The sequence below is a fragment of the Diabrotica virgifera genome, chromosome 9 (assembly GCF_917563875.1).
Source record: "Diabrotica virgifera virgifera chromosome 9, PGI_DIABVI_V3a".
In the NCBI taxonomy this organism is placed as follows: domain Eukaryota; kingdom Metazoa; phylum Arthropoda; class Insecta; order Coleoptera; family Chrysomelidae; genus Diabrotica; species Diabrotica virgifera.
Window position 1 is genome coordinate 159269243 of NC_065451.1, and position 25180 is coordinate 159294422.

The 25180-nt window shown below is 33.5% G+C and overlaps 1 protein-coding gene and 1 long non-coding RNA gene across 6 annotated transcripts in view; both read right to left on the reverse strand.

The window, feature by feature from the left end:
* LOC126892658 (nose resistant to fluoxetine protein 6-like) overlaps positions 1-25180 on the reverse strand; it is a 149692-nt gene that overhangs the window by 28550 nt on the left and 95962 nt on the right. For 3 of the 4 annotated variants that reach the window (XM_050662299.1, XM_050662298.1, XM_050662297.1), the window contains exon 9: positions 9786-10676. The exons of the other annotated variant lie outside the window; for it this stretch is intronic. In XM_050662299.1, coding sequence (XP_050518256.1) covers positions 9939-10676 — 738 coding nt within the window. In that variant the 3' untranslated portion in view covers positions 9786-9938. Of the gene's footprint in view, positions 1-9785; positions 10677-25180 lie in introns of those variants that run through there. 4 annotated transcript variants of the gene reach the window in all.
* Positions 19230-23159, reverse strand: LOC126892662 (uncharacterized). Of its 2 annotated transcripts, XR_007700956.1 has the most exons (3): positions 21744-22225; positions 21026-21179; positions 19230-19404 (listed from the first exon to the last, which is right to left on the reverse strand). It is a non-coding gene; the product is annotated as an uncharacterized LOC126892662 (long non-coding RNA). The 2 variants fall into 2 exon arrangements; XR_007700955.1 differs by having other exon boundaries at positions 21026-23159.

Consider the following 25180-nt stretch of genomic DNA (forward strand, 5'->3'; position numbering starts at 1 on the left):
GAGAACCTCATGATAACAAGATTACCAAGCCTCTGAGGAAAACACTTTTGGAGTATCTGAAACTCATTCATGAAAATAGTTAACAACATTATTTCCGAATATGGACACGGCTTTGCGCATTCTACTATGCGTGATGACATCTAATGCATCTGAAGAAAGATCATTCAGCGTCAGCGTGTTGAAAAGAATCTTGAGGAACTCAGGGGCGGCCCGTCAGGGTAGGCAAGGTAAGCGCCGCCTAACCTCTTCAAATGTACAATAATAAATTATTTATTAATATAAATAACTTATTTTAAAACTGTAATTTATAAATTTTGATACAATACCTAAGTATCTAAAAATCTAAAATAAAACAAAGCTACTTTTTAATTCATCTCTGAAGTTGTAATAATTATTGTACGCTCCCCGTAGCGTAGCATTACTAAAGGCGGGTTGACACGATCCAAGTAGCATCCAAGTGTACTTGGTCCAAGTCAACTTGGACGCTGCGCGCGCTACTTGGAAGCTACTTGGATCGTGTAAATTATTACTTGGATGTCAGATCAAATAACCATTGCAACGATGGCGGAAGTGATTATGAAGGGTGTTGAAGTGGTTGCTGATATGTTAATAAATTAACTTGAAATTAAGAAAAAAGAAATAAAAAAGAAAAAAAGGACAGTTTGGACTCGTAATTGGATACGTAAACGTGAAATGCTTGGAGCTTCTTCTAATTTCCTAAGTGAAGTAGCAAATGAAGACACAGGTACATTTAAAAACCATTTAAGAATATCTACCCAACAATTTGAACAATTATTGCAAATGGTCAATCCAAACATTCAAAAATTTGATACAAATATGAGAGCAGCTTTACCTGCAAAATTAAAACTACAAATTACTCTTCGTTATTTGGCAAGTGGCTGCTGTTTTCGTACTCTCGAATGTTTATATAGGGTTCCGAAATCATCAATATCAAGTTTTTACCTACAGTACTTGACGCCATTTATACATCGTTGGAGAACTATATTCAAGTAAGTGTGTTTTAATGATTTGTTGTATTTTTTGTATTTATAGTGTGTGTGAAAATTTGAATGTTGCCAAGGTAGGTAGATATTCTTTAAACATCGATTGATGAAATCCCGAAGAGTTTTTTGCTATAAAATATTCAAAACTCCTTTGTTTTTCGTAATTGCTAATCAAGCGTGCGCGACACTATTTTCCACCGAGAGTATGGTGCAAACGAAAGAAATAAATTCGTTATTTCGTAAACCGACGACTTTCAGGAAAAAACCCGAAACAGGTCGATTTTTATTTTTAAGTTATGATATTGTGGCATATATGGTATACTAGTGACGTCATCCATCTGGGCGTGATGACGTAATCGATGATTTTTTTAAATGAGAATAGGGGTCGTGTGCTAGCTCATTTGAAAGGTTGTTCAATTCTCTATTCAGTAATATAAATATTTATATAATTATTTATACAGGGTGTCCTTCTACTTATTTTTTGTCAAATAATTTATTTTAATAAACATTTTTGTGTGTGTGTGTGTGTGTGTGTGTGTGTGTGTGTGTGTGTGTGTGTGTGTGTGTGTGTGTGTGTGTGTGTGTGTGTGTGTGTGTGTGTGTGTGTGTGTGTGTGTGTGTGTGTGTGTGTGTGTGTGTGTGTGTGTGTGTGTGTGTGTGTGTGTGTGTGTGTGTGTGTGTGTGTGTGTGTGTGTGTGTGTGTGTGTGTGTGTGTGTGTGTGTGTGTGTGTGTGTGTGTGTGTGTGTGTGTGTGTGTGTGTGTGTGTGTGTGTGTGTGTGTGTGTGTGTGTGTGTGTGTGTGTGTGTGTGTGTGTGTGTGTGTGTGTGTGTGTGTGTGTGTGTGTGTGTGTGTGTGTGTGTGTGTGTGTGTGTGTGTGTGTGTGTGTGTGTGTGTGTGTGTGTGTGTGTGTGTGTGTGTGTGTGTGTGTGTGTGTGTGTGTGTGTGTGTGTGTGTGTGTGTGTGTGTGTGTGTGTGTGTGTGTGTGTGTGTGTGTGTGTGTGTGTGTGTGTGTGTGTGTGTGTGTGTGTGTGTGTGTGTGTGTGTGTGTGTGTGTGTGTGTGTGTGTGTGTGTGTGTGTGTGTGTGTGTGTGTGTGTGTGTGTGTGTGTGTGTGTGTGTGTGTGTGTGTGTGTGTGTGTGTGTGTGTGTGTGTGTGTGTGTGTGTGTGTGTGTGTGTGTGTGTGTGTGTGTGTGTGTGTGTGTGTGTGTGTGTGTGTGTGTGTGTGTGTGTGTGTGTGTGTGTGTGTGTGTGTGTGTGTGTGTGTGTGTGTGTGTGTGTGTGTGTGTGTGTGTGTGTGTGTGTGTGTGTGTGTGTGTGTGTGTGTGTGTGTGTGTGTGTGTGTGTGTGTGTGTGTGTGTGTGTGTGTGTGTGTGTGTGTGTGTGTGTGTGTGTGTGTGTGTGTGTGTGTGTGTGTGTGTGTGTGTGTGTGTGTGTGTGTGTGTGTGTGTGTGTGTGTGTGTGTGTGTGTGTGTGTGTGTGTGTGTGTGTGTGTGTGTGTGTGTGTGTGTGTGTGTGTGTGTGTGTGTGTGTGTGTGTGTGTGTGTGTGTGTGTGTGTGTGTGTGTGTGTGTGTGTGTGTGTGTGTGTGTGTGTGTGTGTGTGTGTGTGTGTGTGTGTGTGTGTGTGTGTGTGTGTGTGTGTGTGTGTGTGTGTGTGTGTGTGTGTGTGTGTGTGTGTGTGTGTGTGTGTGTGTGTGTGTGTGTGTGTGTGTGTGTGTGTGTGTGTGTGTGTGTGTGTGTGTGTGTGTGTGTGTGTGTGTGTGTGTGTGTGTGTGTGTGTGTGTGTGTGTGTGTGTGTGTGTGTGTGTGTGTGTGTGTGTGTGTGTGTGTGTGTGTGTGTGTGTGTGTGTGTGTGTGTGTGTGTGTGTGTGTGTGTGTGTGTGTGTGTGTGTGTGTGTGTGTGTGTGTGTGTGTGTGTGTGTGTGTGTGTGTGTGTGTGTGTGTGTGTGTGTGTGTGTGTGTGTGTGTGTGTGTGTGTGTGTGTGTGTGTGTGTGTGTGTGTGTGTGTGTGTGTGTGTGTGTGTGTGTGTGTGTGTGTGTGTGTGTGTGTGTGTGTGTGTGTGTGTGTGTGTGTGTGTGTGTGTGTGTGTGTGTGTGTGTGTGTGTGTGTGTGTGTGTGTGTGTGTGTGTGTGTGTGTGTGTGTGTGTGTGTGTGTGTGTGTGTGTGTGTGTGTGTGTGTGTGTGTGTGTGTGTGTGTGTGTGTGTGTGTGTGTGTGTGTGTGTGTGTGTGTGTGTGTGTGTGTTTGTATTACATTTATTATGGCATCATGTGTGTGCATTTTGCTACGTTATGGCATCTGCGAGCTTTGTGGCATCATACACGCGATGCCATAAAATTTTAATTCGATTTTTAGCATCTACGGCATTATATTGTCACAGATAGCGTCATTTTAATATTTTGTAATATTTTGGTGTGTATGATGCCATAAGATGATATCGTTGTACATTCACACACATGTATTTGTTATGGCATCATTCTCGCTGCGTATATAGTGCTGCCCCCTACGATTAAAATAATATGTGCATGAAATAATTTACACTCCTTTGGAACATGATGCCATTAGGTACGAGCTATCAGAAGCGAGTGGGGTGTACCTAATTTGCGGAATTATATCGATTTATACTTTGTTAGTTTTTTGTTGTTGTTGTTGTGGCCGTTATAAAGATAATGTAGTGTGTGTGATGTTATCATGACAATGTACGTAAGCTTCAAAAATATCACAGGTCAATCAGGGGCAACTGAAGCTCTAATATATTATATTCTCGAAGGTTTTTGGTGGTTGGTGCACTGAATGTGAATCTGGGGTCAAAATTGTTGTGTCACGTCAAGTTTTCGAGATATCCTAACCTTTATTGTATTATTTTTAATATCTCATTTTTGATAACTTTGAAATAAATGAAATATAAAATGAAAATACTGAAAGCCAAGGGTAAACTAATGAACTACACGCAACATAGAGTATTTAATTTTAGAATGTGACCTAACAGTAAAAAATATAGAAATACCTAAGTACAAAGAAACCTTAGGAAGATAGCAACAAATGAAAGACTAATGGAAAAAGGACAAAAATTGGCTATGGTTTCATAGTTATTGAAGGCATTAAATGGAAATGGAACCAAAAAACAAGCAGAATAGAAAAAGTAACAAACAATGCAGAACCAGCTAGTTCATAAAACTAGCTGAAGAAAACCGTGACCAGACATCTCGTAACGCGACAATTCGTAACCGGACAAGTGGTAACGAACAACTCGTAACGGCGACAGTTCGTAACAGCGACACTTCATAACGGCGACAGTTCGTAACTATACAAGTTCGTAACGGACAATTCGTAAACGTCCAAATTGAATTATTCTGTTTATGTTTGTTAACGTGAAAACTAACTGTTATTACAGTTATAATTGAATGTTTATCAATTTAATGAATCAGTACCGGGATGAACATGTTTAATACATTTTATATTTCGTGTTTCAGAATAATATATTAAAAGTCCTTAATAACAAACAAATATTTAAATACATACAAACTTTTAACAATATTTTTAAAAGTTTATCCCTCTCATTGTTCCTTAAATTTACATATACCTAGACAAAGGACTAATGAAGTAATTAATGCAATCTTTAAGCCGGCAACCGTCTTTAGACATTCCCAACTTTTTAAGTAAACATTTTGTAAAGGAAAACAACTTTCTTCTTCTTCACTTGCCTTGTCCGTTGCGGACGTTGGCTATCATCATAGCAATTTTAATTTTGTTTGCGGCGTTTCTGAATAACTCGATCGATGTTAGTCCAAACCATTGGTGTAAGTTTTGAAGTCATGAGTGTCTTCTTCTTCCGGGTCCGCGTTTGCTTTCTATTTTACCCTGTATTATTAGTTGGAGTATATAATATTTATCATGTCTCACAATATGACCGAGGTATTCAAGTTTCTGTTTCTTAATTGTGAAAGAGATTTCTTTTTGTTTTCCCATTCGGTGCAGTACCTCTACGTTTGTGGTATGAGTCATCCAGGATATTTTGAGGATACGTCGATACACCCACATTTCGAATGCCTCCAGCTTTCTCATTAATGTTTCCGTCAGTGTCCATGCCTCTGCGCCATACAGCAAGACTGGAAATAAATAGCACTTTTGCAGCCATATTTTTAGTAGGAGAGATATGTCGGATCGGGTGAATATATTATTAATGTTGTTAAATGTTGCTCTGGCATTTCAATTCTAGATCGTATTTCGGTTGTTTGATCCCATTTGGAGTTGACGACTGTTCCAAGGTATATATACGAGTCAACGTGTTTAATTAGTTGGTTTTTTATTTTTAATTGTCTGGCAGGTTTTTAAATTTGGCTGACCAGCATCCATTTTGTTTTATTTATGTTGAGGTTAAGTCCTCTTTCTTCACTCGTTCTTTGTACCATGTCCATTAAGATACTGTGAAAAACAACACTTGTCCAAAAATTAAAATGTTGGCAAATCAAGAAAAACTTCCCAGACATCTGTTGTTTTCTATAGAAACATCCAAATGTTCTATGTAGTTTACTCCGGACATCATAGATGTTTACAAAACTAAATGTGTCGGATGGATAAAGAAGCTACTATTCTATGAGAAGAATACATAAAATCGAATTTTCTTAAAATGGACATGTATTGTTTTTCAAATAAACGCTTCAATTTTAAAAATGTTTATTCTGATACTGATTTAATAAATTGATTATTTTTTTCACCCGTCAAATTCTGACGTTTTTGCTTTTTCAGCCAATCACAACTCGTCTTTCTAGCCAATCATTGAGTGTAATACTGATAAAACAGCCTCTTCCTTGATAAAACAGTCTCTTCCCTGATAAAACTTAAGGTACCCTAAATTTCACATAATACGTACATACCTTAATTACGAACGACATTGGAAAATCTCATATTAGTTATAAAAATTGTGTTTTTAATAATGGTTCATTTTCGATTTAAACAGTTTTTTATGTATTAACAATATAATAAATAAATTGGTTCATTTTTAAATCATAAAATAATTTATCTATAACCTACTTAAGACATTGATCCTAGTTGTCTTAAAAATATTTCACAGATGCCCGTATTTACTAATAATACATATTGGTTCACAAAATAATCTTTTCAAATACCACTTGTCCTCTAAATTTTGCTTGATAAATTTTTTCGTTTTCATACTTAAACTTCTTTATTTAGGGTAAAATCACTCAAACAAACCGAAATGGATAAAATCACTCGTCCTTCGGACTCGTGATTTTATCATTCGGTTTGTTTTCGTAATTTTACCAAATAAAGAAGTTTTCGTGAAAACAAAAAAATTTATCGATAAAATTTAGAGGACTCGTGGTATTACTTTTGATAAACCTAATTTCATTTATAACTGTTTAACAGTTAGTTTCAACGTTAACAAAAATAAGCAGAATAATTCAATTTGGACGTTACAAATTTGTATAGTTACGAACTGTCGCCGTTATGAAGTGTCGCCGATACGAACTGTCGCTATTACGAATTGTCCGTTACCATTTGTCCGGTTACGATCTGTCGCGTTACGAGATGTCATGGAACCGAAGAAAACACAAAGACGGAACAAGAAACAAAACAGGCACAGTACAGGGACATGAACAGATCTAAAGATAATAACACAAACGGAAGGAAAAACAAAGTACAAGTTAAGCACAGAAAAAAACAAAACAATTCTGAAAATGGCATCATGGAAAGTAAGAGGTATAAATGGAAAGGCAATAGAACTGCGGGAAGAAACTAGAAATAAGAACATTGAAACAGTAGCTTTAACAGAGACAAAGAAGGAAGGAAGAGGAACAATAATATTAGAAAAAGGAATGTTACTAATATACAGTAAAGTGGTAGAAACGAAGAGAGCTCAGGCAAGAGTAGCGTGCATAATAAAGATGAATATTATCAACAAAGTAAAAAATTGGATATATTACAACGAACATATACTAAGAGTAGACGTAGTTATGGATATAGAGGAAACCAATACAAAACTAATCATATGCTATGGACCAGATGAAGACGCAACAAAAAACGAAAATAATGAGTTCTGGGATAAGTTCCCAGAAGTGATAAATATTTGTACCTGCAGAGAAAATTATGATCACAGGAGACATGAACAGTAGAGTGGGAAAAGAAGCAGAAAAAGGAAACAATGTCATTGGACCTTATGGGGAGGAAAAAATAAACAAAACTGGAAATTACCACTCAAATTCTGTCTAGGTCTAGACAATAACCCGGTGATTATGAACACACACTTCCGGCATAAAAGTATACACAAGATCACAAGAGAAGTCAAATCAAGAGAAGAACAATCAATTATGGACTATACTATAGTGCAAAAAGCAGAAGAACTGGATAAGAGACGTAAGGGTGAAAAGGTGTTATGAAATTGGCAGTGACCACTATATACTGGAAACCACATTCAAAAGCAAAAGAAAAGAAATAAAAAGGAATGAGAGCATAAACAGAAAACACAAAGAAATAATAAAAAAATTATAAACTAAGGGAAGAATCAACGAATCAACGAAAATAATATACACAGAGGAGCTAGAGAGAGAGATGGAAAATGAACACGAAACAACAGAAATAATAGAAGAAGAATGGGAAAAATTTAAAAATGCGATGATAAAATCAGCTAATGCAATATGTGGGACTACAAGAAACAATAACAGAGAGAAACGAACATCTTGGTGGAATGATGAAGTGAAAAGATAAATAAAAGAAAAGAAGAAATTATAAAAACAATACGTACAAGACAAAACAAAAAAAAATATGAAAATTATAAGAGACAAAGAACAAAAATGAAAGAGATAGTGAAGGAAGAGGAAAAGAAAAGTTGGGAAAAATTCGGAAAAAAATGGAAGAAAACAGCACAGAAACTGTAAAGTTATTTTATAGAACACTGAAGAACCTAAAAAGCAACAAAGAAACAAAGGTGAAACAAATAATGAACAAGGAAGGAACAATAATAAACGATAAGAAAATAATGGAAAGATGGAGGGAACACTTCGAGCTGATACTGAATGGAAAGCAAGGGAATACAATGGAAAAAGAAAGCCAGATCAATAGAGGGTCCATGAGAAACACGGAAAATCAAGAAACTTTAGAAAAAGAAGAACTGGAAGAAGCAATAAGAAAGATAAAGATTAGAGAAGTACCAGGAAGCGATGAAGTAGCACCAGAAATGATGAAATATATAGAAGTAAAAAAAATTAATTTTTATAATTTGTTTAATTTGGTTTCATAAAAAATTACTATGCATATAGAACCTAATATGGAAAATAAAAGTAATACCCAGACAATGGACAAATGCAGTAATTACAGTAGAATCCCGATTATCCGTGCTCCTTGGGACCGGAGGTGGCACGGATAATTGAAAAGCACGGATAACTGAGAAACACGGATAATCCGAACATGTGTTTCTTATGTATAATACATACAGTCGGAAAAATTAAAGAATACCCATGAACGATCACATCAAGCACTTATTTTGTATTTGCTGTCTTTTTCTATAAATAACAAACGTTTGTTATAGACAAGGACAGCAAATACAAGGAAAGTGATTGATGGTTCATGGGTACTCTTTGAGTGTGGCATCAAGAGTGTGGCAAGCAAAACCAATAGCGAAGAACAGAAGATGACGAAGCATTAAAGAATGGAATAGTCACATCTCGCAGATACTAGAAAGTAAGAGAAAAACTTGGCAAGAAGCAACACAAATGGCCACCAATAGGAAAGAACGGAGGAAGTTCATTGAGAGTTAGACGAAACTCCCGACACCTCAGAAGATTAAGACACTGATTAAGATTGAATGAATGGCCCAACACCGAAAGGTATCAATGAGTCTACTGATTAAGTAAGTAAAGAAGTAAGTTTTTTCGCATCACCTTTTAGTTCAATAATTGTCAAACATTAAAGAGCAGGTGTACAAGAATCAAGAAAAGATAAAATCATCGGCATTAGAAGAGGTGTGAGTGATATGAATTAAAAAAAAATAATAATAGATTAAACAAAATTGTAGAAATAAATATCTGCAAAAAAAGAAACACAAGTTAAAAAAAAAGAAAAAAGAAACGCAGTCAGTAAAAACTCTTAAAACACCTCAAAAACCCCATGGATGCCCGAACAAATAAAATCCGTAATGGTTTTCTTTAAATTTGATTTGAAGAAGGAAGTACTACCAGGAAAACAAAAATGTGAATAGTGCAAATCAAAATACCCAGTATTAGAAATGAGAAAATTTACGGATATAAAGTTTTATTTGAAAAACTATTAGAGCCGCAATAAGCGACTAATAAATAATAATGACAATAAATTAATAACATAGATTTTATGCAAATTGTTTGCAAATAACTGACAAAGTTAAAAAAACAAGAATTTGTTCTGTAATTTATTAGTTTTTTATTATCCCAAAAATGTCGGGCATAATTCAAGTATTAAGTCATGGTGTGTCAAGTGTGGTATTTATGACATCTCAAGGTACATGTGGCATCTGATGCCACAAGTAATGTTATCATAGTTTTCCCTGTAGTTTTGTTTAGAAGGAGGGTATAACAAAATTAGAAATATATTACTGATCCACACCTAATTAGAATCAACCTAACGTACGTAGACTTGATGATGCCACTTTGCAGTCTGAAGCACAGATGCCACAACAAATGCGGCGCCGTGTATGTGTGTGTGTGTGTGTGTGTGTGTGTGTGTGTGTGTGTGTGTGTGTGTGTGTGTGTGTGAGCGAACGCAATTAAAAATAAAAAAAATTATACACTGCTTTTATTTATTATTTTATTTCTTATCAATACAAACATAAAACAAGCTATTCTTAAACCTACATAGAACATTACTCACATTGGCTATTATGTACATATAACACTTTTTCTATCTACGTTATAACTAGACTATACACTATAAGTATCATATCGGATTAAAAACTACCACTATCACTTTCGATAGCTTCGTTTAAAACATTGTTAGCACTGTCAGTAATATCATACTCGTTCATCGCACTGTCGTGGCTGATGCTGTCTGTTTCATGGTATGCAGAGGATGGACCGGCAATCGGTTCTGATTCTGGTATAGCAGGTCGACTGGTGTGATGTATATTATTGGAACGGTCATTATTGGATACAGTATTATCAAATATGTTTCTTTCTCTTAATACTGATGCTTCATTACGCAGCTGATTGCGACGCATTACCGTAAGTCGCCTTTCTCGAAGTACTTGCATCAGGTCTATTTGGCAATCTATGGCATCAGCAAGTGGAAGTTCTCTTAGTTGAGATGCTATATTATTGGCAAAATGTTGAAATTCATCACACACTAAGTTTTTTTGTACATCATCTTTCAATGATTTCAAAGTGTTAATACTTTTTTCAATGTACTCAGGAGTAGAGCCTTTTCTTTTTTTCGTTCTTTTAGATGTTGTAGGTGTTTTGAAAGTGCTGTTCTCAGAATCACTATTACTATTAGGTTCTCTTTCTGTTACTCTTTCAATTTCCTGAGTACTAATAATAATTGTATCGCCTGATATAGATGATTGACTATTGGAAATGTCAACGCTGGTCCCAGCTGTGTCGTCAGCACTTTCATTTTCTATTGCCACCTCTCCTTTAGTAGATGCCTGGTCTGTTGTATCTATGGTATCTTCCTCCGTTGACGTTGGCTACAACAAAATCAAACAATGTATAAAAACGTAATCACTACAGAATAACATTAAGGGGAAAGGAACAAAATGCAAAAATTTGACGCTTGTCAAAATTTTCAATGTATTAAATGTAATCATTTTTTTCGAATCCTGAGAAAACTAATAAGTATATTTGAAAAATTTAAAAGCAGAATGAGAGATTACTTTATTACCGAGGGCCGAAAGTCCCTTAGAATGAATAAAAAGTTTCTTTTGAATGACATATTTGACATTGAAAATCACACTATAGTTTTTCTTAGTTTTTCACCACTGTAACCTATTAAAATAAACATTATAGAAGTTTTCAGGGACTTTCGGCCCTCGGTAATAACGTAATCTTTCATTCTGCGTTTCAATGTTTCAAAAATACTTATTAGTTTTCTCAGGATTCGAAAAAAAAAAGAATCCCATTTAAATAGTATTGAAGCCGAAAGTTCGTATCCACCCCCTTAAGATAGTGTGTCTAAACTAGATATAGAGTGGAAGGTGGAAGGAACTTATGGAATAAAATTAGTTCCGTCCTTCTGTTAAACAGTTGAACAATCGTAAAAACGCTGAGACCCGTCGATTTTTATATATAAATTTGCGCATTCTAAACATAAACTTAAATGTACAGGGTGATTCACGCAAGCCTAGCATAGTACATAAGCTTTATTTTTAATGTAACACCCTGTATATTTTGTTATTCTTAAAAGCTGCTTAACAACCTGATTCCAACCAACTATATCATGTAGGTTGTATTATGAATAATACAAGGTGAAATTTTGAAATTATTAGTACGGAAACCACTTATGGAATACAATTGTCTGTGTCCGTATACTCCTTATTTTAGAAAATTATAAAAAACGCTAAGATAAGTCAACTTTTAAATTCAAATGGGCGCTTTATAAACAGGGTGGTCACGCAAGTCTAGCATAGACCATAGTCTTTAGTTTTAATTAAACACCCTTTATATTTTTAGGTCTTTAGAAGCTACTTGACAACCTTATCTCAAAAAAGTCTATTATGTAGGGTCTATTATGAATAATACAAGGTGAAATTTTGAAATCATGTATAATTATTATCGTCAAAACATTAAATACATAAAGTTTTAAAACTAATAATTTATCGCATAAGGTTATTAACGTATATCGTATAAAATAACGACATCAAATTTTTAAACTCAATATCAATATACTGGGTTTCGTGTTTAATATCTTGAGAAATGTTATCAATAATTTCAAAATTTTACCTTGTGTATTCATAATATACCCTACGTAATAATAGTTTTTTAAGATCAAGTTATAAAGGAGCTTTTAAAAGCATAAAAATATACAGGTTGTTTCATTAAAAATACAGACGATGGACTACGCTAGCCTTATGTGAATCACCTTGTATATTTAAATTTATGTTTAAAAAACGCACATTAAAAGTTGACGTGTACCAGCGTTTATTATAATTTTCTAAAATAACGACACAAACAATTTTATTCCATAAATGGTTTCCACAATGTGTAATTTCAAAATATCACCCTGTAATATTCATAATAGATCTCACGAATCTTCATGATATAGTTCGTTGGGATAAGCTTGTTAAGGAGCTTTTAAAAATATAAAAATATACAGTGTTCCCTTAAAAATAAAGACTATGGAATAAGCTAAGCTTGCGTTAATCACCCTGTGTATTTAAATTTATGTATATAAATATAACAAGATAATAATAAGATCACATTTATAGATAAAAATCGACGGGTCTCAGGGTTTTTTTATAATTTTTTAAATCCAGGACAGAAATAATTTTATTCCATATGTGCCTTCCACACTGCATATACCGTGTGGACCATTTAAAAATATGGAATACTATCATGTAGGTCTTGATTTGGCGTATAAAAGTATGTCCACTAGTCAAATAATAAAGGTTTTCACGATGCTTAAATAGAAACATAGTTTTCAAAAATAGGCTATGAAATAAATATTTTATGAAAGTATTCTTCTTTTGAATGGCCCATAGTATATATATATATATATATATATATATATATATATATATATATATATAAAAATTTATTCTTTATTAAGATTATATTTTTCCAGGTTCCAAAAAGTACCACAGAGTGGACAGCAATAGCAAAGGGGTTTGAAGACCGTTGGAATTTTCCAGGATGCTGTGGAGCTATTGACGGAAAACATGTCAATATCCAGCAACCAATACATAGTGGAAGTGACTATTATAACTACAAAGGATTTTTTAGCACCGTTCTTATGGCACTGGTTGACAGTGACTACAGTTTTATCTTCATAGATGTTGGAAGTCAGGGACGAATGAATGACAGTACTGTGTTTAATAATTCTACACTAAAAACGTGTATTGAGGACAATTCTCTAAACTTTCCAAAATGGGGTGTAATCTTGGGTGACGAGGGGTTTGCTCTTAAAGAATATCTCATGAAACCCTATTCTCGAAAAATGCCTTTAAAAGCCGAAGAAAAGATATTCAATTACCGCCTATCTCGTGCTAGACGAGTGGTTGAGAATGCATTCGGAATAATGGCAATGAGATTTCGGATCTATCGTTGCCCTATTTACTTGTGTCCTGAAAAAGTTGACAAAATTGTAAAAGCCACGTGTGCGCTTCATAATTGGCTCAAGAAAATCTCTCGGCTGTCCTATGCACCTCCTGGCACTTTTGACACTGAGGATCTGGATGGACAAATAAGACCTGGATCATGGAGAATTCACATGTCCACGAACATGTCAGGCTTAAGAAATCAACAAGGCAGCAACAATTATTCCCAAATGGCAGAACGTAGAAGACAAAATTATACAAAATATTTTTCAGATGCTGGTGCTGTATCTTGGCAAAACGACATGATACATTAGTAATGAGACTTCCATAATTTAAAATTATTTTACAATATGTGATTGTGTATTTATCAGTTTTTATAGATTCAATAAATATATCAAATACAGCGATTTTTTTATTACCTATTATTTGTTAACCCATTAACGACCGAGACAATGAACAAAGACAAAATTGACAATAATTTGACAATTTATTTATTAGATTGGATAAAACACACATAAATTAAGAGTAATGTACAACCAAAAAGAATAAAACAAAGAAAGGAAACTTTCGAACTGATTCAAGTTACTAAAAATAAACTATATTTAATATAACTACTTAATGTTTACAGCCCATAGCAATTCTACAGTATGGTGCAAATGTTTGGGAAAGATTCGTTATTTCTAAGCCCGCAACTTAAAGGAAACATCCTGATCCCTTTAAGGAAAAATCCTGAAACAGGTCGATTTTTATTTTTAAATTATGATTTTTTATATATTATATGCCATACTAGTGACGTCATCCATCTGGGCGTGATGACGTAATCGATGATTTTTTTAAAGAAGAATATGGGTCGTGTACCAGCTCATTTCAAAAGTTGTCCAATTATATATTCAGTAATAATTCATAATTAATTAGGTATATCCAAGAAAAAAATGTTAAAATGTTAATAATTAAATTAGTTGACACAAGAAGAATATTGTATGTACTATTTAATTCAAAATAAATTTTACTGCTGTGAGACATATGATGTCAGATAATTTATTTCACAAATAAACCCTTTTGTCGCTTAAATTACATGTCAAAGAGCCTCCCACCGGCCTATTGGCATTTTGAATATTGAATTTAAGCGAAAAGTAAGTAAGTAGTTTATTTATGAAATAAACATTTTCTGTGTGTTTTCTGACAGCAGTAGAATGTATTTTTAATTAAACAAATTTCATAGATTCTTCTTTTTGTGTGAATTATGTGAATGTTTATATTACTGAATAAAAAATTAAATAACCTTCCAAATGAGCTATTAGACGACCCCTATTCTCTTTTAAAAAAATCAGCGACTACGTCATCACGCCCAGATGAATGACGTCACTAATATAATATATATATATATATATGTCAAAAAATCACAATTAAAAAATAAAAATCGACCTGTTCCAGGATTTTTCCTTAAAATCGCTGGCTTACGAAATACTGAATTTATTACAAACATTTGCACCATACTGTATAAAAAAGTGAATGAAGTGTAATGAAGAGATGTGTGTAATGAAGTGCTATGTAAGTTCAGATTGTTTAGTCAAAAGAAAAAAATAGTATGTAATAATACTACAGGTATGCAAAAATCCGCAGATAGTGTGCTATTGTTTTTTATAAACAAATTAGTTCGAATCATCATAGCTATTCGTATTTTAGAAACGGCTGCTCTGAAAAGTTCATTTGATGTACATCCGTACCACTCTCTCAGGTTGCGCAGCCACGATATTCTGCGTCTCCCTATGCTTCTCTTTCCTTGAATCTTTCCCTGCATAATCAATTGGAGCAAGCTGTATCTCTCTCCACGTGTAATATGTCCGAGATATTCCAATTTTCTTGTTTTGATGGTATTTAGGATTTCCATTTCTTTATTCATCTTTCTCAGAACCTCTTTGTTTGTGACGTGTTCTGTCCACGATATTTTCAGAATTCTTCTGTACACCCACAGCTCGAATGATTCTAGTTTTTTCATTGATGCAGCATTCAAGGTCCAAGCTTCCATTCCATAAAACAAAGTCGAGAAAACGTAGCACCTAGCCAACCTAACTCTTAGCTCCAACTTCAAATCTCTTGTGCAGAGCTCTTTTCTCAGCCTAAAATTTTTGTTAAAATTTTTTTCAATTACTGCTATATAACTCCAAAGATTTTAACTTTACACCAAAAACAATTAAATATAAATTCACCGTAATTAAATTCTGCATAGAGATATTATTTTCCCGATTTGCTCCGACGAAGATTTTCCTCGGAAAACCAGGGATTGTCCAACAATCTTTTATTTTCAACTAAAATTTTAAGTTAGTAATTATTTATCAATAAATTAAATAACTCGGAGACACAAAAGCTTTTTTGGTATCGATTACATTTTCAGAAGGCGGTTTAAATTAAACGAATAGTTTAGTAACAATTAAATAATTTTATTAATACCTAAATAACTTGACGACACAAAAGCTTTTTTGGTATACATTATATATTTCCAGAAGCCGGTGTAAAAAACACCAAAAACAATTAAATATAAATTCACCGTAATTAAATTCTGCATAGAGATATTATTTTCCCGATTTGCTCCGACGAAGATTTTCCTCGGAAAACCAGGGATTGTCCAACAATCTTTTATTTTCAACTAAAATTTTAAGTTAGTAATTATTTATCAATAAATTAAATAACTCGGAGACACAAAAGCTTTTTTGGTATCGATTACATTTTCAGAAGGCGGTTTAAATTAAACGAATAGTTTAGTAACAATTAAATAATTTTATTAATACCTAAATAACTTGACGACACAAAAGCTTTTTTGGTATACATTATATATTTCCAGAAGCCGGTGTAAATTAAATGAATAGTTTAGCAACAATTAAACAGATAATTAACAATTTAATTGTTGCTAAATTTTTGTTAATTAACAATTTAATTGTTGCTGAACTATTCGTTTAATTTTCACCGGCTTCTGGAAATATGATCTATACCAAAAAAGGTTTTGTGGCAACAAGTTATTTAATTATTGTTAATTAACAATTTAATTGTTGCTAAATTATTCGTTTAGTGTCCACCGATTTCTGAAAATATAAGCTATACCCAAAAAGTTTTGTGTCACCAAGTTATATTATTATTGATAAATAAATACTTACCTACAACTTTAGTTGAAAATAAAAGATTTTGTTGGAAAAACCTGGATTTTCCGAGGAAAATTTTCGTCGAATCAAATCCGGAAAAAAATATCTATGTAGAATTATTAAATTACGGTGAATTTTTTTTTATATTTTTGCTGTTAATCTTCGGTGTTACCGAGCAATCATTGAAATAAAAACGATTTCAGAGCGTTAATTTGTTATTAACGCCGTGTGGTATTAAAATAGCACACGGTCTGCGGACTTTCGGTACCTATATTATTAATATATACAATCGTAAGATTCGATTGCAGCAATAAAATTGCTGGTCAACAACTTTTCAAAAAATGGCCGATTTCCGATAATCTGTCCAGACTAACAATACCCAAATAAAAGTGTAAATACCGATTTCTCGTTGTTACAAATGCCTATTCCTTACTTTTGGTACAGAACAGAACAAGTCAAACAATAAACCATTTTGTATAGCAAAAATAACCAGATGGTAACAAATAACGATTGGCACGTCGCGTCGGTGTATGTAAAAGGATGAGAAAATTAAAAAGGCCTGCCGAAAGGTTTTAGGGTTGGTTTGATATTGCACTATTTATGGCTTTATTACTATATTACAACTGTATATTATAAAAAAAGAAATTTGTTTCCTTTGAGTGGACTATTTTACCTGTAAGTACCAAAGAGGACACTAGTTATTGATAAGGAATAATCTTAAAATTTTTAAACATCAGAGAACAATGAACCCCATGGTTTCGTTGTTCTCTGTAAAAAGTATGTAATATTTTTGTTAAAAGAAAAATGATACAATGAAAAAAGAAAAATGATACTATACAGTGATGAGCGCGCTAATAACGGACAAAATAACGGAAAAGATGGAAAACATATCAAGTTGTGAGATAAAAAGAGATGAAATTAGTGACGGTGATAAATTTAGCTATAGAAACCTATAAATTGACATTGTATTGATTGTTTCCCACCTTTAGACGTATCAGAGGAGTATATCAACTAAAACTGTCACTGTCATGGTGGTAGTTGCCAAACTCGTCCGATATGTCTAAAGGTGGGAAACAGTGAATATATATAATGTAAATTGATAGGTTTCTATCGCTAAATTTCCCACCTTTACTAGTGTCATCTCACAACTTAAGATTTCTTCCATCTTTTGCGTTATAACTACTAATAATAAAATTAGCGCACTCATCACTGTATACCTCAATCTATTGAAATGTTACCCCAACAAAAAGAAAACATTAAAAAAATTATCCTCGGGTCAAAAAAATATCATAAGGTTTCCTTTTCGCATCTTCGCCGTAAATGGGCTTTAACATACTGATAATATGAAAAACTATTATTAAACGTAATTAGGTACTTACCAGATTAGAGAATCTTTTTCTGATTTTCATTACACCATATAAAAATCGATCAGCGATCTCGAACCACGCTATATTGGGCACATAAATGTCCTCAGCTGACGCACCTGTTGTTATTGAGGCTTTTATTTTTTCTGCTTCCTGTTTGTAGGTTGTTCTCATTGCATTAATTTTTTTTAAAACATCAAATTCTGTAAAACCAGGAATGTTTATGTGGATTTTTATCCGTTTTAGTGCCGCATTTCTAGCATCCTTATTTTTATAATCTTTTATTTTTACATTCCATAACGATTCTTCTGCTTCGTACAGCTCCATAAATCTAACAGTTTCCCTTTCAGACCACTTTCGTTTTGAACTTATATCCCGTTTATTTTCCGACTGCGACGCCATTGGAACTACACTTTGAAATTACTTTGAAGAAAGTTGGGCACCGTCCTAGTCAACTTGGATGCTACTTGGATATAACCTTTTCATGGAAATATACTTGACGAGGGCGGTGACACGGTCAGAGGAGCTTCCAAGCCTTGCGCGCGCAGCCTCCAAGTAAACTAGGAGGGTGGACTTGGATGAAGATGAAAAACACTTGGAACGTGTCAACTCCCTCATACGATCAAAGTAGCATCCAAGTATTGCGCGCGCAGCGTCCAAGTTGACTTGGACCAAGTACACTTGGATGCTACTTGGATCGTGTCAACCCGCCTTAAGGGCCAATTTCTCATATCGAGTTCAACTCCAGTTTAACCTGAACTTCCCTAATAACACAAAACATTCCATGAATGTTCCTAGAATGTACTCACAGGACATTCCAAACATTCCTGGAATGTCCCCAAATGCACACGAATGTCCCTGGAAAGTCCCTGGAATGTGCTGTGTCAGCATTTTAAATATTCTTAGAATGTTCTGTTGGAACATTCCATGAATGTCTACGAATGTTCTTTGGACATTCACAGTATATGTTTTAGACTGAATGTCTTGTTGGAACATTCCATGAATGTTCTTTGGACATTCACAGTATATTTTTTAGACTGAATGTCTTGTTGGGACATTCCATGAATGTTGGAACATTCCATGAATGTTCTTTGGACATTCACAGTATATTTTTTAGACTAAATGTCTTGTTGGAACATTCCATGAATGTCTACGAACGTTCTTTGAACATTCACAGTATATTTTTTAGACATTCTCTGAAATATATCCTCAGTGCTGTGACAATACCTCCTATATCTTTTTTCATGAGGTTTGCAGGAGACGAAAAACATTTTTTAAGGTCACCTCCTGTTTGCATACGTAAGTTCTGGCTTGTTTTGTAGTAAATAGATAGTTAAATTTACTGCAAAACAAGTCAAAAAATATATGAAAACAGGAGGTGGCCCAAACAAGTTTTTAGTCTATCTTACAAATCTCATGAAAAAACAGATAGGAGGTATTGTCACATCACTGACGATATGTGGCCATACCAAATAATGCATCCTTGATAAATATAAACATTTTTATTGCAAAAAATCTTTTCATACATTTTTTTAATGTAATTTACTGATATTCCTATAAAAAAATTTGTCACATTTGCTTTGTAAACCTTTCTTTTGCCTTTCATAGCCACATATTCCATTTCCTTCCTGGTTTTTTGTAGACCACTTCTCTCAGCTGATTCTAAAAGAAAATAAAATAAATGGTAATTTTTTTATCCTTTACAATTAACAATCAGAAGAAATATTTACAGGTAATAATATGCATATAATAATAATAATAATAAAATAAATAATAAATTAAATAATATTTAAATAAATAATAAATAATATTTAATAAAGAAAATAATAAAACATTTTGTATTTTGACAACGACGTCCGATGTGGAAGTAGAAACCATAATAAAGTTATTTTTTCAAGTAAATTCTGGCTTATTTCCCCATTAAAATAGTTACAATAATTACAAAAATGCCACAAAGAAATAGCTTTTTCACAAACTAATAAGTATTTTGTTTTATTATATTTATTGTTTTTATTATTTACTTTAACTTAAGATTATAACTTAATTCTTGTTTTCTATTTCTGATGTTTTTATTTATTTGCATTCAATATTAATCTGTTTTCTTGTATAATCTACTTCGCAATAATTATGTGATATATTAGACTTAAAATGAATTCAAAAATTTTTTGTAATTGGGCAACAATGTCAACTTAGATCTCTGATGTAGATGATGAAGAACAACGGTATCTACAGTTGGAAAAATGAAAGAATAGGGCTTTTCATCAATTGTCATTTGTTTCGAGCTTCTGTCATGTGTCACATAATATTAATATATCTACGTCATATGTCTTTGGTTTGTATCTATTATTGTATATACCAATAACGTATGTCGTAGATATATTAATATTATGTGACACATGACAAAAGCTCGAAACAAATGACTGTGAATGAAAAGCCCTATACCCATGAACGATCACATCAATCACTTATTTTGTATTTGCTATCTTTTTCTATTTTAGAACAAATAGAAAATGATATAAAAACATTAAAAATAAAAAACTGGAGAAAAAAAGCACGAAACAGATCAGAGTGGAGAAGAATCCTGGAACAGGCCAAGACCCAGAAAGGGCTGTCGAGCCAATGATGATGATGATCTTTTTCTATAGGTAACAAACGTTTGTGATTTATAGAAAAAGACAGCAAATAGGGCTTTTCATCAACTGTCATTTGTTTCGAGCTTCTCTCATGTGTCACATAATATTAATATATCTACGTCATACGTCTTTGCTTTGTATCATTGGTATATGCCAATAACTTATGACGTAGATATAGTAATATTGTGTGACACATGACAGAAGCTCGAAACAAATGACTGTGAATGAAAAGCCCTATACAAAATAAGTGATTGATGTGATCGTTCATGGTTATAGGGTTTTTCATTCAGTCATTTGTTTCGAGCTTCTGTCATGTGTCACATAATATTAATATATCTACGTCATACGTTATTGATATAATCAATGATACAAACCAAAGACGTATGACGTAGATATATTAATATATGTGACACATGACAGAAGCTCGAAACAAATGACAATGAACAAAGCCCTATATTGCTTTTCATCGATTGTCATTTGTTTCGAGCTTCTGTCATATGTTATATAATCTGTGTATAATATTAATACAACACGGATTATACGACATATGACAGTAGCTCGAAACAAATGACTGTAAATGAAAAGCCCTATTCTTTAATTTTTCCAACTGTATATTGTAATTGTATTCTTAATTGAGTTAAGCATATTACCTGTGTGATATAAGCTATTGGAACAGCACAGTCTCTCAAACGGTTGAAAGTGAAGTTCTGTCAATATCTTTTTCTAAAAAATGTTTTGAACATACTGCTCTATTAACAAATCTGATCAATACTTCATGCCTTATTTGCAGGATCTTCTGGAAAGCTAAAAATACAAAATATATGCATTACTGAGCATTATTAACAAATTTTAGTTTTAAATAAAAAATATGATTAATGAACTCACAAAATATTATAAAAAGCAGCTTAGAAATTGTTTATTAGTATAGTCGTTTCCCTAGCCACAACTGGCTAGTGATTTTAGTAGGTAATTTTTTTGTTTTTGGCCATTTTTGCCAAAATTACTAACTATTTAGTTATTTTTTTGCCAATTTTACCAAATTGTCAAAATTATTTACTAAAATCACTAGCCAGTTGTGTCTGAGACTAAGTTTAGTGAACCGACTAAACTCTATACTATTCATACTGTGTATTCATTAGTTGGTACTATTATAGTGTGTGGTCTACCATCCTGTTTATAAACGCATACATTAGCAAAAACACAAAAAAAAAATTTTAATTTTACAAATAATCCGTTTGTTATTATCTCTATTCACTATTTTAGTTAGGAATAAGCAAGTTTGTGGCTTATTCGCAATTATTAAAATAATAAATGGATATTTTCTGAAATAGGGGCATGCCTTTGTTTACATATTTGCATTATACTAACCTTTGAAACATTATTCCTGCAGATTTTTTATCTACATTGCTTCTGCTACTCCAACTGATTTTATGCACTATATTAATAATACTATTAAAGTTATTATAAAAGTATCCGAATTAAAAAATATTCTTAAAAAGCACAAATAAAAACAAACAACGATCACGCACGGCAAGGTGGCCAAGGCCAAGATGCATGTCAAGATGGCCGAAGCACCGAAGTCTGAAGTGAGGTCATTGGTCGTTTTTAGTCACGTGATGCCCTCTCTAAGCACCATGCACAAATACATGCGCCGTGAATTTGAAAATGAACATATAGGAACATTGGTAGTATGTTCACAGAATGTCTTATGGTAACATTCCACGAATAATTTAATCAGATGTTCACCGAATGTTCCCTAAATGTCCAGGACATTCAAATATTGATAGAACTTTGGTAGTACATTCCTGGAATGTTGTGTGTTGTTAGGGTTCTAGTAAACGTCAGTTTAAAGTCAAAATCGTCTTTCTCAATTCACGATCAACCGATGGCAGTTTAAACTTAAACGATCCTTGAACGGTGGAATTCGGCCGTTCAAAGATTTCAGAACTCAGTTCAGATGATTCCATGGACTACGCATGCGTTGTATTAACACGAACCGCTGTCATAATATAAATATATCCTATTTTATTATATTAAGCCCAACGATAAACGATAACATTATTTTTGTTTTTATAATATTTATTTATAATTATTAAAATGACTATTTGACTATAAATACTTAAATTTAACTTTATTCAAAAACAGCATAAAAATGGTAGTTCAAAATGGCGACAGTTTTTTACCTTTTGCCATCTATTGGCATTTCTCGAAAACTGTAGAACGAGCGCTGACATGAACGCGCAATGAGAAATGCATTTCAAACAAAACCACAGATCACGGGTGAACCTGGTTCAACTGAACCATAGATTAACGCAGGTATGAGAAATCGACCCTAAGACGGCTTTACCCTAGGGCAGGCTCTCTAAAAAGTAGCCGAACAGAATTCGCATGTCTCACTCTTTACGCTAAGCACAGCGGCTGTATTGTCGCTTGCCTGGCCGTGTATTTTCGGGCTATAGGTAGGCTAGATATTTTGAGCCTTTGACATTGGTTGTGCCGAGCTGCATCTCGGAACTGCCAATTGCATGTTTTAGGATCTTGACTACCAATTCTGAAAAAAAACGAAAAGTTCGAATTTTGTCATGAAATTTGGTATGTGGGGTTAGAATAATATTTGTAACAATTTTTCCAAATAACTTTTTGCGATATCTCTAACGCGAAACAAAATATTGAAAATTCGTCCTATTTGTGAATTCGCAGTAGGCCGCGTTTAAAATTTAAATTTCAGTTGACTATCTTAAAAAGTGTAAACCATCAAAATTAATGACTGCAAAATTTCAAATCTGTATTTATTTTGATAGCCGAAATATAAGGGTGCCTTCATCTGTATACAGGGTGTTTGGTAAAGAATGAGCTATAGCTTAACACTAGATTCCTGAGGTTAAAATATGTCGATTTGAGCTACCTTACCTTAGTACGAAAGTTGATAATAACCGAAATACAGGGTGTCAAAGTTAAAACTTTTATTTTATTTATTCTTGAATATTTCCTAACAGACATGGGATAATAACACATAATTTGGTAAGCGGGGATTTTTTGAGACGAGAAATCTAAATTAGCCACCAAAAATGATGTATTATCCAGAGGGCGCCACAAACGCCTTTCAGCGCTCATTTAATAGGTTCAATTTTTTATTACCCACTCTACATACTTTCTAAATAAAAAATTTTATTCTGTTAATATTTTTACTTAAAAAAGGTATACTAAATCTGCGAGGCAACATAATTTTTTGCATATCATTGTAGTTACAGTTACACCCGAAAAATAACTTAAAATCATAAAAATTTACAAAAATGTATCTCAAATTTCTTCAAATGGAATTTGCGATGCAATGACATAAATATGAGAACTGGCACAATTATTATGGTTTCAAGTTTATTTTTCGGGTCTAACTACAATGATATGCAAAAATTATGTTGTATAGAAGACTTAAAATGCGTTTATCTCGAAAACAGTTGAGCTTAGCGAGATGAATGTAGTATACCTTTTTAAAGTAAAAATATTAAGAGAATAAAAATGTTGATTCAAAAACTATGTGGAGTGGGAGATAAAAAAAATTGAACGTATTAAATGAGCGCTGAAAGACGTATGTAGCGCCCTCTGGGTAATAGATCATTTTTGGTGGCAAATTTAGATTTCTAATCCCAAAAAACCCCGCTTACCTACCAAATTTCGTGTTGTTGTCCCATGTCTGTCAGGAAATATTCAAGAATAAATAAAATAGAAGTTTAACTTTGACACCCTGTATTTCGGTTATTATCAACTTTGGTACTAAGGTAAGTTAGCTTAAATCGACCAATTTTAAGCTCAGGAATGTAAGTTTAAGCTATGGCCCATTCTTTACCAAACACCCTGTATCTATATAAGTATTTACATATTATTATACACTATACAGTCGGAAAAATTAAAGAATACCCATGAACGAACATATAAAACACGCTGTATTTCCTGTTAACGTGTCACAAAGAAAATTGTCCAGTGCAAGTACATGTAGCAATAATTATTACATGTAATTATGCTGGCCAATTTTTTGAGTGACACGGTGACAGGAAAATAGAGCGTGTTTTATATGTTCGTTCATGGGTATTCTTTCATTTTTTCTACTATATGTGTCGCCGAGGGGGCAACACGGCAGTCAAAACGAAAACAAACATTGTATTTACCGTCTGCAATAAACTCAATTTTTGAGAGTTGTAACGGGAAATATGTTATTAAAAGTATCCAGTGAACAATATAAGACATTAAGTTAAGGTTAGTGATAATTAAAAACTTTAAAATCGGTGAAATATCATCAAAATAGAACCAAGGACATACAAAAAGTAAGATAGCTAAAATTGTTAAGCCTGTTTAACAACAAAACGTAGACACGAAACTCTGGCCGATGAAATTGCGACGTTGCCGTTGTGAGTAGATTTTCCAGGTAACCACAGAAAATAACAACCGATAATAAATATACAAAATAAACACGGTAAACGCTGTCTTCTCTGCACTTTTGAGGTGGAAGACAGTGTTTGGCGCCGGAAAATGGAAAGGTATCTGGAAACTTTAGACAGTGATGACACACAGTCAGAAGGAGGGTCAAAAAGGAAGGACAGATATATGAATAACGAGGAAGATGATATTTTACTTTATCGTACTATATACGTAGTATAGTATAATAGATAAAGTTATAGGATCGTGCAAAAAATTTTTTTTCAGATTTCACTTTTTTTTTACGTTTTGAGTCCCCCTGAGTCTAAAAAGCAAATAAAAAAAACATGTCGGAAGTATGTACGTACGTATGTACGTACGTATGTACGTACGTA